This window comes from Schistocerca piceifrons, chromosome 10 (assembly GCF_021461385.2).
Source record: "Schistocerca piceifrons isolate TAMUIC-IGC-003096 chromosome 10, iqSchPice1.1, whole genome shotgun sequence".
NCBI lineage: Eukaryota > Metazoa > Arthropoda > Insecta > Orthoptera > Acrididae > Schistocerca > Schistocerca piceifrons.
In genome coordinates this window covers 31,630,223-31,646,200 of record NC_060147.1, presented here as the reverse complement: position 1 = coordinate 31,646,200, position 15,978 = coordinate 31,630,223, and the positions used below count along the sequence as shown (strand labels likewise).

General features: G+C 41.6%; 1 protein-coding gene across 1 annotated transcript in view; it reads left to right on the top strand.

The window, feature by feature from the left end:
• LOC124718656 overlaps positions 1 to 15,978 on the top strand; it is an 88,899-nt gene that overhangs the window by 44,059 nt on the left and 28,862 nt on the right. Inside the window, exon 4 of the mRNA XM_047244284.1 lies at positions 14,733 to 14,870. Coding sequence (XP_047100240.1) covers positions 14,733 to 14,870 — 138 coding nt within the window. The remainder of the gene's footprint in view (positions 1 to 14,732; positions 14,871 to 15,978) is intronic.

Sequence of the window (15,978 nt, the reverse complement as noted above, 5' to 3'; positions counted from 1 at the left end):
TCTTACATCATTAGAGATTGATTTTGTGTGCAGCTTTGAGTGGGGACCAAAATAGACAATGGGCAATTGCTTCTCCCTAAGCTTTAGTTCCAACTCCAAATTTTACCTTGATTTCTTTTACTGCTTGCCCAATGTACATATTGAATAACTTTGGAAATTGGCTACAACCCTGTCTCACTCCCTTCTCAACCACTGCTTCCCTTTCATGCCCCTCGACACGCATAACTGTCATCTGGCTCCCGCACAAATTATAGTCTTTCGCTCTATATTCTACTCCTGCTACCTTTAGGACTTGAGAGTATTCCAGTCAAAATTGTCAAAAGCTTTCTCAAAGTTTACAGATACTATAAACATAGGTTTGCCATTCCTTAATGTGTCTTCTATGACAAGTCGTAGGGTTGGTATTGCCTTGCATGTTGCACTTGCTACATTTCTCCGTAATCCAAACTGATCTTCACTGAGGTCGGCTTCTACAAGTTTTTCCATTCGTCTATAAAGAATTTGTGTTAGTGTTTTGCAACCGTGACTTATTAAACTGATAGTTTGGTTATTTTCAGAACTATCAGCCCTGCTTTCTTCGGAATTGGTATTATTATATTCTTAAAGTCGGAGTGTATTTCACCTATCTTATATATCTTGCTCACCAGATGGAAGAATTTCGTCATGGCTGCTTCTCCCAAGGCTGTCGGTAGTTCTAACAATATTGTCTACTCCCTGGGTCTTGTTTCGACTTTGGTTTTTCAGTGCTCTGTCAAATTCTTCATGCAGTATCATGTCTCCCATCTTGTCTTCATGTACATCCTCTTTCACTTCTCCAGTATTACCTTCAAGTTCATCTCCCTTGTACAGACACTTGTATATTCCTTGCACCTTTTAGCTTCCCCTGTTTGGTTAAGACTGGTTTTCCATCTGAGCTCTTCATATTCATACAACTGCTACTTTTCTCTATAGTTCTCTTTAATTTTCATGTAGGCAGTATCCATCTTTCTCCTTTTGAAATATGCTTCTAAATCTTTACATTTGTCCTCTTAGTCACTCCCACTTAGCCATTTTGCACTTTTTATCGCTCTCATCTTTTATATGTTTGTTTTTTCCTTTCGCCTGCTTTATTTGCAGCATTTTTATATTTTCTCCACTCATTAATTAAATTCTACATCTTCTGTATTAGCCAAGGATTTCTGCTAGTCCTTGACTTTTTACCTATTTGAACCTTTGCTGCCTTCACTATTTCATCTCTCAAATCTACCCATTTGTCTTTGACAGTATTCATTTTCCCTGTTCTAGTCAGTCATTGCCTAATGCTCCCTCTGAAACTCTCAACCTGTGGTTCGTTCAATGTGTCCTGGTTCTATCTCCTTCATTTCCCAATAAATTGTAGCCAGAGTGCACATCTGCCCCTGGAAATATCTTACAATTTAAAACCTGGTTCCTAAATCTGTCTTACCATTATATAATCAATCTAAAACTGTCCAGCATCTCCAGGTCTCTTCAATGCATACTACTTTCTTTTTTGATTGTTGGAACACGTGTTAATGATCATGAAGTTATGTTCTGTGCAAAATTCTACCAGACAGCTTTCTCTTTCATTCCTTTCCCCCAGTCTGTATTTATCTACAATTTTTTCTTCCCTTCTTTTTGCTGCCATAGAATTCCAGTGCCCTATCACAATTAAATTTCTGTCTCCCGTAACCATCTGAATAATTTCTTTTATCTCATCATACATTTCTTCGATCTCTCCATCATATTTTGAGCTAACTGGCAGATAAACTTGTACTCCTGTAGTGGGTGTTGGCTCTGTGTCTATCTTGGCTACAGTAATGTGTTCACCATGCTGTTCACTATACCTTACCTGCATTTCACTTTCTTATTCATTATTAAAACTACTCCTTTCTTAACCTTATTTGGTTTTGTATTTATAACCCCGTACTTACCTGACCAGAAGTCATTTTCCTGCTGCCACCAAACTTCACTAATTCCCAATATATCTAACTTCAACCTGTCCAGTTCCCTTTTTAAATTTTCTAAACTGCCTGCACGATTAAGGGATCGTGACATTCCACACTCTGATCTGTAGAATGCCATTTTTGTTTCTCCTGATGATATCCTCCTGAACAGCCCCCGCCCCAAGATTCAAATGGAGGGTTGTTTTTCCTCTGGAATATTTTATCCAAGCGGATATCATCATCATTTAACCATACAATAAAGCTGCATGGCCCGTGGAAATAATTATAGCTGTAGTTTCCTTTTGCTGTCAGTCATTTGCCGTACCAACACAGTAAGGCAGTTTCGGTTAATGTTACAAGGGCAGATCAGTCAGTCATCCATACTGTTGTGCTGCAACTACTGAAAAGGCTGCTGCCCCTCATCTGGAACCACACGTTTGTCTGGCCTCTCAACAGATACTTCTCCATTGTGGTCGCACCTGCGGTACGGCTCTCTGTATCTTTGAGGCACGAAACCACCCCACTGATGGCAAGGTCCACAGTTTGTGGAGGATTGAATGAGCATTTAGTAAGCAAAATCTACATCTAAATCCATACTCCACAATCCACCATACGGTGCGTGGCGGAGGGTACCTCGTACCAAAACTAGCATCTTCTCTCTCTGTTCCACTCCCACTGCCTGTATGCCTCTGTATGAGCCCTAATCTCTCTTATCTTTTGTGATCTTTCCGCAAAATGTAAGTTGGCGGCAGTAAAATTGTACTGCAGTCAGCCTCAAATGCTGGCTCTCTAAATTTCCTCACTAGCGATTCACGAAAAGAACGCCTCCTTTCCTCTACAGACTCCCACACGAGTTCCTGAAGCATTTACGTAACACTTGCGTGATGATCAAACTTACCAGTAACAAATCCAGCAGCCTGCCTCTGAATTGCTTCTATGTCCTCCCTCAATCCGACCTGATAGGGATCCCAAACGCTCGAGCGGTACTCAAGAATAGGTCGTACTAGTGTTTTATAAGCGGTCTCCTTTACAGATGAACCACATCTTCCCAAAATTCTACCAATGAACCGAAGACGACCATCCGCCTTCCCCACAACTGCCATTACATGCTTGTCCCAACTCATATCGCTCTGCAATGTTACACCGAGATATTTGATCGACATGACTGTGTCAAGTGCTACACTACTAATGGAGTATTCAGACATTACAGGATTCTTTTTCCTATTCATCTGCATTAATTTACATTTATCTATATTTAGAGTAAGCTGCCAATCTTTACACCAATCACATATCTTGTCCAAGTCATCTTGTATCCTCCTACAGTCACTCAACGACGACACCATCCCGTACACCACAGCATCATCAGCAAACTGCCGCACATTGCTATCCACCCTATCCAAAAGATCATTTATGTAGATAGAAAACAACAGCGGACCTACCACACTTCCATGGGGCACTCCAGATTATACCCTCACCTCCGATGAACACTCACCATTGAGGACAACGTGCCGAGTTCTATTATTTAAGAAAATCCACGTTTTCTTCATTCGTGGCTGCCTGCAGTAGTGGCGAGCAGAAGCACTAGCTGTTCCGGAATTTGCTGGCACTCGCACGTGTCGCGCCATCTCGGCCGATGCAGCTCTGGACGTGGTTACTCGGCAACCTGCAACAACGCAGCACATAGACTGTCGCTCTATCGGTACTGTCTGGGCTGCCTCTGGTGTTAGCAGCTGAGGGCAGTGGGTTTCCAGAGCACTCATTGTTATCATAGTGTGTGCACCCCAGTAAATGTCTCTGCACCAAGTGACATCATCATCCTCTCCCTATAATGTCATCCTGCTGTACTGACACTTTAAACATGCAGCTATTATGCTGTGTAGCAACAACTTCTGTCTTGTGGTCATACTGCATTAACACTACCAGACTGGAGACAGATGAATCTTGCCTCTCCACGTCCAATCACCAGCACAGTTTCGAAACGATTTCCCACCTTCACAGATCTCTGTCATCTCTCTCCAGCGAGATTAACATGAACGAAAGATACAAAGGTCTTTGATCTAAAGATCGTGGAGTATCATTCATATCAATATTTGTTCATAGATGACACGTACGTAGAATAGTTCACTTAAAAAAAATTGCATTTTATTAAGTTTGAATAATCAATTACTTTTAGAAATAATACATTATAATGATATGTATAAAAAACAAAGATGCTGTTACTTACCAAATGAAAGCATTGGTATGTTGATAGAGACAATAAACACACACACACACACACACACACACACACACACACACACACACACACACGCAAATATACATATGTCTGCCTGTGTTTGTATATGTGTGGATGGATGTGTGTGTGTGCGCGACTGTATACCTGTCCTTTTTTCCCCCCCCTAAGGTAAGTCTTTCCGCTCCCGGGACTGGAATGACTCCTTACCCTCTCCCTTAAAACCCATATCCTTTCGTCTTTCCCTCTCCTTCCCTCTTTCCTGATGAAGCAGCCTTGGGTTGCGAAAGCTTGAAATGTGTGTGGGGGGGGGGGATTATTGTCTTTATCAACATACCAACACTTTCGTTTCGTAAGTTTCCCTCTGTTATATTCATACATTATAATGAGTTTATTACAGTCTTTTCTGTGTTGAAAATACCAAAATTATCTCCTGGTAAGTGGAAATGTAATTAGTCACATATGATTATCAGTGTTTCATCCTGCTAACTTTAAAGTACAAAGACATAGCCTTTCAGAAAGGAAGATTAATAAAAACATGGCATGAGAAGTATGGGTCCCCAACCATCAAAATAAATCTGTAAATGCACACTAACAAATTATGCCTTGCCAATGATACAAAATATCATAGGAACAAAAGGTGTACATTAGTTACAGCCATATCACCGTCCGCTATACACCCGAGTCACACAGGTATAGGCTTGTTATAAATCGTGACTCTCACCATGATTGATGTCTAATGTGTAATAATATACAGGGTAATTTTTTCCACTGTGCACAAACTGTAGGGATTGATCGGTGAGAGAATATGGAACAAAGGTCTAATGAATTTATGTCCAGAAATGCATGATTTCCTGCTGGAGACAATGTATTCAGTCATATTTGTTACAGAGACTGCAGTCTAATACATGCTGGACTGTGCAGCGACAGTTACAGTATGCAGGGTTTCCTCCTAGAGGGTTGTACTGTTCCTCGGACATTGTTCCCTAGTGCCCTCTCCTGCCATAGGAATTGGTAATGTTATGTCCGATTCACTTCTGTTGCTGACTCACATTATATTGGATGTGATACAGCATTGTACACAATGGTGGAGAGCTTGCCAACATGGTGCTTTCTTATGGAAAGGCAAATGGCAATGGGGTGCAGGCAGCAAGATTGTATCAGGAGACCTATCCCCGCCAACAACCACCACAGCATTCAATGTTTGTAACAGTGTTTCACTGTTTGTCTGAGACGGGGTCATTTCAGGAAGCAGGAAATCATGAAGGACGTACCTGAAATGTTCAGACACCAGACTTAGGGGAAAATGTGATTAAAGCTGTGGAAGGCGGCCGCCGTGTCAGTGCCAGGCAGTTGAACTGCCAATACAGGATAAGCCAGACGACTATGTGGAACACTCTCCATGACAGTTGTTACTACTGTTATTACTTACAGCGTGTGCAGGGCTTACAAGTGCCAGACTATCCACATTGAGAGCAGTTTTCTCACTTGTTTCTTCACCAGGCAACCACAATTCCAGGATTTGTGGCATCCATTGTGTTCACAGATGAGGCCATCTTTACACAGAGTAGTATCTTCAACTTTCATAACAGTCATATGTTGGATAGTATGCAGTACCCCCATGGTATGGTGACACCGAATCATCAGCATCAGTGCAACCAGAATGTGTGGGCAGGGGTAATTGGCGACCATATGTCGCCTAATAGGCTGGAGGCATCGGAGTTCCTTGCAGGTTACTTTGCTTCCCATGCTGGAAAAAGTGCCATTGATGATTCGAAGGGTTATGTGGCTGCTACATGATGGTGCTCCAGCCCACTTCACCATTAACGTCAGGACACATGTCAATCGTGTCTTCCCTGGACAATGGATCGGATGAGGGGAGCCAGTTGCGTGTCCTGGTCATTCACTGGATCTCAACCCATGCATCTAAATCAACATCTACATCTACATGGATACTTTGCAAATCACATTTAAGTGCCTGGCAGAGGGTTTGTCAAACCACCTTCACAATTCTCTAGTTTTCCAATCCCATATAGCGCATGGAAAGGATGAACACCTATATTTTTCCGTCCCTTATTTTATCATGGTGTTCCCTATGTAGGTCGGCATCAACAAAATATTTTCGCATTCAGAGGAGAAAGTTGGTGATTGGAATTTTGCAAGAATATTTCTCCACAACGAAACACGACTTTGTTTTAGCAATGTCCATTCCAAATCCCATATCATTTCCGTGACACTCTCTCCACTATTTCACGTTAATACAAAATGTGATGCCTGTCTTGGAACTTTATCTATGTACTCTGTCAATCCTATCTGGTAAAGAATCCCAAGCTGCACAGCAGTATTCTATAAGAGGACGGACAAGCGTAGTGTAGGCAGTCTCCTTAGTAGATCTGTTACATTTTTTAAGTGTCCTGCCAATAAAACGTAGTCTCTGGTTAGCCTTCCCCACAACATTTTCTATGTGTTCCTTCCAATTTAAGTTGTTTGTAATTGTAATTCCTAGGTACTTAGTTGAATTTATGGCCTTTAGATTTGACTGATTTATCATGTAGTGGGTTACTTTTAGCACTCATGCCAATTTTCGCACCATACAGATATATGTTTCTAAACCGTTTTGCAATTTGTTTTGATCTTCTGGTGACTTTACTAGTCGATAAATGACAGCATCCTGTGCAAAAAACCTAAGACGGCTGCTGAGATTGTCTCCCAAATGGTTTATAGAGATAAGGAGCAGCAAAGGGTCTATAACACTACCATGGGGAATGCCAGAAATCACTTCTGTTTTACTCGATGACTTTCCATCAGTTACTACGAACTGTTACCTCTCTGACAGAAAATCACAAATCCAGTCACATAGCTGAGACAATATTCCATCAACATACAATTTCATTACAAGCTGCATGTGTGGTACAGTGTCAGAAGCCTTCTAGAAATCCAGAAATATGGAATCCACATCTGAAATCCCTTGTCAATAGCACTCAACACTTCGTGCGAGTAAAGATCTAGTTGTGTTTTACAAGAACGATGTTTTTTAAATTCGTGTTGGCTGTGTGTTAATGCACAATTTAGCGGCTTACTCCTACTACCTCTCTTGAATATTGGTGTGACCTCTGCAACATTCCAGTTGTTGGGTATGGATCTTTCATCAAGCAGACGGTTGTATATGATTGTTAAGCTATTGAATCAGCATACTCTGAAAGGAATCTAATTGATATACAGTCTTGACCAGAAGATTTGCTTTTATTAAATGATTTAAGTTGCTTCAATACTCTGAGGTCATCTACTACTGCGTTACTCGAGTTGGCACTGTTCTTGATTCGAATTCTGGAATATTTACTTTGTCTTCTTCAGTGAAGGAATTTTGGTAGACTGTGTTTAGTAACTCTGCTTTGGCAGCACTGTCTTCTATAGTATCTCCATTGCTCTTGCGCAGAGAAGGTATTGATTGTGTCTTACCACTAGCATACTTCACATATGACCAGAATCTCTTTGGATTTTCTGTTAGTTTTGGAGTCAGAGTTTTGTTGTGAAAACTGTTTTAAGCAACTCACATTGAAGACCACACCAAATTTCGAGCTTCTGTAAAAGATTGACAATCTTGGACACTTTGCATCTGTTTAAATTTGGCATGTTTTTTTTGTTGTTTCTGCACCAGTGTTTGACCCATTTTATGTACCAAGGAAGATCTGCTCTGCTGTTTGTTAATTTATTTCATATAAATCTCTCAATTGATGCTGATGCTATTTCTTTGAATTCAAGCCACATCTGGTCTGCACTTATTGGAAGGAGTGGAGATTTAGTCTCAGAAAGACGTCAAGTGAATTTTTATCTGCCTTTTTGAATAGGTATATTGGGGGTTATAATATTCAGTCTTGAGAAGACGACCCTGTGTTCACTGATCCCTGCATCCATTTCGACGCTCGTTATTAACTGAGGATTATTTGTTGCTAAGAGGTCAAGTGTGTTTTCACAACCATTTACTATTCGCATGGGCTCATGAACTAACTGCTTGAAGTAATTTTCAGAGATTGCATTTAGGACAATTTCGGATGAAGTTTTATGCACACCTCCGGAATTAAACATGTATTTTCACTAACATATCGAGGGTAAATTAAAGTCACCACCAACTATAATTGTATGAGTGAGGTATGTGTTTGAAATCAAACTCAAGTTTTCTTTGAACCTTTCAGCAATTGTACCATCTGAGTTGGGAGGTCAGTAGAAGGATCCAGTTATTATTTTATTCCAGTTGCCAACAATGACCTCTACCCATACAAATTTACAGGAACTATCTACTTCAATATCATGACAAGATAAACTACTTCTAACAGCTGAACTTATTTCCGGCTTTAGCCAGCTTTTAGTGCCTGTGACAATTTGAGCATCAGTGCTTTCTATTAGTGCCTTGAGCTCTGGTACTTTCCTAACACAGCTACAACAGTTTACAGCTTTTATACTGATGGTTCCTGTATCTATGTTCTTCCAGTATTCGGCCTGCACTCTTCGTGACTGGTGCCCTTTTTGTGTTTTCCCAAGACCCTCTAACCTAAAAAACTGCCCAGTCCATGCCACACAGCCCCTGCTGCCCATGTATTGCTCAATTCTTCTATCTTGGCGGTTCGCGCATGCCCGCCTGGACGTGGGAGATTGCTGCGTTGCCAGTTGCACGCGCCAAGAGAAGCGGCGCCATAGTATAGTTCGCAAACTTACGTTTAGGGGGGAGCGCGCAGCTTATGAAGTGAAGCCACCACAGCCGCATTAACCCTTTCGCTGCTACAGACGTGCTCCTCGCATTCCGTGCTGTGCACCATTTTGTCATCACTGCACTGCTCGCCTGTGCAGACACATGGTGCTTCGACTACTTTGACACAGTTTATCATTCGTTTTCACAAAATCTATTTGGCCCAATAATTTGATTTTTACATATCTTCTTGACTGATATCTTCCTCCCATAAATGACTTAATTTTGTTTCGATGTTCAACGCAGTTATTGTGCAGTATTAGATGTAGTAAACAATTGCACGAAATTTTGAAGAGTTTGCAGAGGTAAAAGTCCACAGCGTATACTTTCCATATGGTCAATTTTAGTTGCCACTAGAAATTTCAAAAAATTATATTCAAACGAATAAAATTCATGAAGTAAGACACTTTGATATTGTTTTTAAATAAAGAAAATATTAAGCACCGATAAAAGTTTGAACTCAGAACCTTTCGCTTAGCAGCCACTCTCATTAACTATTATGCTAACACAGCTCGTCATTCACTATATCTCCCGGAGGACTTAAAATATCATGTAAAATACCGACAAACACTGTTGGTATGATTATGAATTACTCACGTTTCGTCGAAGTACAGTAGGAAATAAACAATTACCGCTGTTCTTTAATGCGAAAAAGCGGTTAGTGAGAATGATACAAACACTTTTCCTTGCTATCGCCTGAATTAGGAGGCTTATTGCTTGTTTGGTTTAATTAATTAATAGAATATGAATCAACTGGTAAAAAGAATGCTTTTTCCAAACTTTCTATAAAAGAAAGTCTGCTATCAAGACATTGCTTTTGTTCAATTACTTTATTTATGACTGAACGTTTCTAAAACTGAAGGCACTCGTCCGTGCTCTGCACTTCAGTTGAGCTCTGGCAACGTTGTTCTCTGTTCATTGGCTGACTGTGTTTTGTGATGTCAGATGCACAGAACGAACCTAAACTCGGCCGCCGTCGTAAATGATGTGCACTTTAATCGCCTCCTACGTATAGTGGACACATGACCTATTCAGTGGAACCCGAAAGCCAACCACCCTACGGCGCAAGTCGAAGAGTCTGCAGCCTACACGGTCGCAGAACTGTCTGAGTCTCTGATTCAGACCCTCCACTTAGCTCTGCACCAGAGGTCCACAATCGGTCTTGTCAACTATGCTGCAAATGGTCAGCTCTGCTTTCATCTCACAAGCAATACATAGCCTTTACCACTTCTGTTAGCTGCTCAAAACCAGATAGAATCTTTCAGATCCGAAGTGACACACATCATTGGTACCAACGTGAGCCACCACCTGCAGTTGGCTGCACCCTGTGCTCTTCATGGCATCTGGAAAGACCTTCTTGGCAGCCATGTCCCTAAGGGGCCCCATAACGTGCCTAACGTTGAAGCTCCCAACTGTCAATAATCTCACCCTCTTCGATTGCCTGGATCTTGTAGGCTGAGAGGTTTCCTCTGAAAAAGGACAGGTGACAGCATCTGGCTGAGCGACAGTTTCAGCCACAGACAGCACCTGGAACCTGCTTGTCGGGCTAATGGGGGAGGTCTTACGTGCAGCCCCATGGGAAGGTTATTTGCTGCCTGTTACGCCCCGAGGTGACTTCCCACTCGACCACGGGTGAGGGGTCAACCTAAGTGCGAGCAGTAACTGGGCTGGCCACAGGTGAGGACCGATCGGAGGACTCAGGTGTGCTGGAAGTCTGTTGGATCCCACCGGCTGGCGCACAATAGTGGTGCCCATCGACTGGAGGTTCAAGCTGAGTAACCGAAGCCATCACAGCCTGGAGTTGACAGCAAAGTGTCGCCAACTCGGCTCGCATCCACACACAACAATCACAGTCCCTATCCATACTAAAGACACTGGGAAACGAAACTACCCCAATAAACAGACTATCAGCATGTGCTGCAGAACTCTATTGTAGATACTGATGAAAATGCAGGAACTATGTCTAATAAATTAGATTAATATGCAGAGAGTCAATAGCCTAACTACCGAAGCATGCAGGTGAAACTAAATAATTCACTCCTGATTAGGAACTTGTAATGTGTCACAAAATCGGTTTACTTTCCGACACAAACGAAAATGTGAGAACTGTGGCTATTAGATATTAAATTAACATGCAGAAACTCAAGAAACTAAACTATCAAAGTACACAGATTAAATGGTGCAGTTCACTCCTGGTTAGGAACTCGTAAAAGTCACAAAATTGGTTACTTATCTGTTACTGCATCTGTCTTGGCTGCTGCTACCTGCAGTTTCTGGTTATGGGGCTGTCTCAAAAGTATCGTGTATGGAGAGCCCATTTCAGATGTGGAGACACTGGAGCAGCAGATTCATGTCGCCTTTGACAGTGTTCGGATGCATCCAGGCTGATGTGATCGTGTGGAGACAGAAAGAACATGCAATGGTGCATACACACCTGCGATGAGGCAAATGGAAACCCTTTTCAGCACATACTGTGACTGTGGCTGCATGGTACAGCATGTATTAGACCAGTCTCTCTAACAATGTATGTTTGAATAAATGGTCTCTAGCATGGAAACTATGCATTTCTGGACATGAGTTCATTACACCTTTTTTGTTCCCTATCCTCTCATCCATCAGTCCCTGAAGTTTGCACACATTGGAAAAATCACCTTGTAATTGTTGCCAGTCTTGGCGGTCTAGTGATAAAGCTCACGCCTAGAAACTGAAAGGTAGTGGAATCAAATCCCAAAGAACCATGGTCAATTGCAGTATGCCTTCAGCCTAGCCTTCACCTCTCAACAATTTTAAGATTCATTTATCTGATGTAATTATGTTTTCCTGGAGACATATTGCATCTCAGCTTTATCTTTGACAAGAATAGGATGAGAAGTTATGTATTAAAATTTGTGCCAAGGCCAGAATTTGAACTGGGGTCTCCTGCTTACTGGACAGATGTGCCATCCACTACACTTTCCTAGCATTGGGTAACACAACTGCATGGAATACCCAAGTCCAGTGTCCTTTGTAGAGCAAACATAAATACACATCTCAGCCCATCTTGATTTTCCCGTTTTTAACTCATCAGTATTGCCAAGGCTCTCTATTGATATAATTACGTGAGATCAGTAGCTCACCTATGCCAGGAGTAGTCAGGATTTCCCCATTACGTACAAAGCTGGGGCACTTTGCCAGTATCGGAGAGCCTTGGCAATACTGATGAATTAAAAAGGGGGAAATCAAGTTGGGCTGGCATGTGAATTGAAGTTTGTGTTAGGGAGGGCATTGGACTAGGGTATTCTGTGCAGCTGTGTTACCACAATGCCAGGGTGATGCAGCGGATATCATATCGGCTTAGTAGCAGGAGACCCAAGTTAAAGTCCAAGCCTTAGCACGAATTTTAATTCATTACTTCAACTCCTATCGTTATCGAAGATTTTAATATTCTCCAGGAATGACAAATTTTATGAATTCCACATTAAATTTCTTTTTGCAGTAGGATTACTGGGGTATTTTAGGGAGACGAGTCCAATTGCAAGACTTTGTGAAGCTCCTATATCCTCACTTGTCATAATATTTGGTTATATTTAGCATTTTCTGAATTTATTGTTGAGTTTTACTGCATATCGAGTATTGACAGTTCACAGCAACAACTAGTTAAACCTTGTCTGAAAGTAAAAAATAATCAAATAATCTTTGCCTGCCGACAGAGGTTTGTGATTTATTATTGTCGTCATGTTGTGTGTGCTGGGCATAATATTTGAGGCCCCCCAGTTGGTCAGCAGCATTCTTGAGATACAGTTGCATTTAGACTAATGTGTTTTGATATAATTGGAACAAAATTGCATCCTTCTCGATAATATCGTCAGTCCATTGTTTCCACAACATTTCCATCAAGCTTTGACATGAACAAGTTAATTACACACATCAAAAAAAATTTTGTATCATCTCGATTTCAAGAGTTCAGGAACCTGTACACAAAAATGGAATAGAGATCAACATAAACATCATTTCTGCCCTTTTTATTGCTCATGGAAACCACACTTGCGTGTTGTTCTACCATACAGCGAGACCTTCAGAGTTGGTGGTCCAGATTGCTGTACACACCAGTACCTCTAATACCCAGTAGCACATCATCTTGCATTGATACACGCCTGTATTCGTCGTGCCATACTATCCACAAGTTCATCAAGGCACTGGTGATTCGGCGTAGATCCCTCTGAGTGGTTGGTGGGTCATGTCGTCCATAAACAGCCCTTTTCAATCTGTCCCAGACATGTTCGATAGGGTTCATGTCTGGAGAACATGCTGGCCCCTCTAGTCAAGCGATGTTGTTACTTGAAGGAAATCATTCAGAAGATGTGAATGAAGGGGGCGCAAACTGTCATCCACGAAGATGAATGCCACGCCAGTATGCTGCCTATGTGTTTGCACTGTTGGTTGGAGGATGGCATTCGCGTATCGTACAGCTGTTAAGGCGCCTTCCACGACCACCAGTGGGGTAAGTTGTCCCCACATAATGCCACCCAAAACAGCAAGGAACCTCCACCTTGCTGTGTTCACTGGACAGTGTGTCTAAGGCATCGAACCTGACTGGGTTGCCCCAAAACACCTCTGACAATTGTCTGGTTGAAGGCATATGCAACACTCATCGGTGAAGAGAACGTGATGCCAATCCTGAGCGGTCCATTATGCATGTTGTTGGGCCCATGTGTACCATGCTGCATGGTGCTGTGGTTGCAAAGATTGACCTGTCCATGGACGTTGGGAGTGAAGTTGTGCATCGTGCAGCCTATTGCGCACAGTTCGAGTCATAACATGACGTCCTGAAGGTGCACGAAAAGCATTATTCAACATGGTGGCTTTGCTGTCAGGGTTCCTCCGAGCCCATAATCCGTAGGTCATCCACTGCAGTAGTAGCCCTCAGTCAGCCTGAACGAGGCATGTAATTGACAGTTCCTGTCTGTCTGTATCTACTCCATATCCGAACAACATTGCTTTGGTTCCCTCAGAGACGCCTGGACACTTCTCTTGTTGAGAACCCTTCCTGGCACAATGTAACAATGTGGACGCGATCAAAACATGGTATTTACTGTCTAGGCATTGTCGAACTACAGACAACACGAGCTGTGTATCTCCTTATTGGTGGAATGACTGGAACTAATGGACCCTCTCTGTTAATAGACACTGCTCACACATTTTTGTTTACATCTTTGGGCGGGTTTAGTGACATCTCTGAACATTCAGAGTCTCTGTGTCTGTGATGCAATATCAAACAGTCAACGTCTATCTTCAGCGGTTCCGGGAAGCTGGGTGATGTGCAACATTTTTTAATATGTGTATATGTTTAGCCATATGGGATTTTTCTAAATCAAAGTGTAATTTGATCTGGCTTTTGAACAAGGAATGATTCCAGTAATAAATAATACATTTTGTGATCTGTCATTAATTGTTATCAATTGAATCCTGTATAGATAGTTCCATAATGTGCTACCAATGGAACACAAATGGGGAAACAGATGTGCAGGGGAGTAATCTAACACTGTCGCTAACATCTTTGCGGTAGCATGTCAACTTGCATCTGTCAGTTGAGCCTCCCAGAACTGTTATTTTTATTATTATTATGTAATTAGTATATTGTTGGTTAACAGTGGGTTCATTTTGATCAAGATTAGTATAATTATTATGATCCCATATTTCAGTAGCTAGTGATGTAGTAGTCACATTTGTCTGTGGTAATGTTACTATTAAGAATAACCATAATCAATTTAGAGTTAGAATAAGTGGTTCCTCATTTATTTTGACTACTTGAATGTGAACTGTTGTTACACAGGTGTGTCCTACCATTGCTGACCATCTGTGCTGACAGCTTGGAACGGCTGCATCTTTATGATTTAGACTTACGCCACAGTGAGGTGAGGGAGGCATTTACTGCACTGAGAAACCTGAAGAACTTGCAAGAACTTGAGATGTGGGTCTCCAGTCCCGAACCGCTTGATAAAATTACTATGGTATTTAAGTAAGTTTATGTGATGGACACAAGCAATTTTCATTAGTGTGTAATATATTCGAGGTGCAATGTATTAAAATTTCTTTGGCTTCTGTCCAATTAAAGTGGTTCAAATGCGGCACATTTTCATCTCTTCACACTAAATTGAGTCGTCAAAAGTCACGGGATACCTCCTTTTGCCCTGCGTAGTGCACCAACTCAGTGTGGCACGGACTCAGGGAGTCGTTGCAAGTCCCCTGCAGAAATATTGAGCCACTCTGCCCGCCTGTGGAGGCTTTTATAGACAAACTGGCCTCTCAATTGCGTCCCGTAAATGTTTGATGAGATTTGTGTAGAGTGATCTGGGTGGTCGCTCAAATTGTCCAGAACGTTCTCCGAACCGATTGCGAACAGCTGTGGCTCGGTGACATGGAGGATTATCGTCCGTAAATATTCCATCGTTGTTTGGGACCGTGAAGTCCGTGAATGGCTGCAAATGGTCTCCAATTCCAGAAAATGATCTTTTCAGGTTGACCAAAGGACTTAGTCCATTCTATGTAAACAATGCTTACACCATTATGAGGCCACCATCAGCTCGCACAGTGCCTTTTTGACAATAAATTTTTAGCAGCTCGCACAGTGCATTTTTGACAATAAATTTTTAGTTTTGTATACTACGTTCCTTTAATTTCTGTAACTTTGATTTTGGTCAGAGCCCAAAACTCACACTTTCACCATTTTTAATTCTAACTCAGTATATCTTCCAGACCACTACAGTCTAGGTAGGGTCCTCTAATTTGCAACTCATAAGTGAACAGCATTATGTTCATAATTATATACTTCTCTTCCCTTCTCTCTCTTCACTTATTTTGTGATGGACTTGCTTTTACTCTATTTTGACCCCATACCTGAATGTATTGCTCCCTTTCTTTCCACTTCTTTGGTAATCCTGTGTACTACACATTGAAACTTACTCAATCTTGTATATATTCCATTCTTGTTAGTACATGTTTTCACATTGAATGACTTATTTGAAATTTATATTCAGTTATCATATTTGAAACAAACTTGTGTTGGTATGGACATTTAT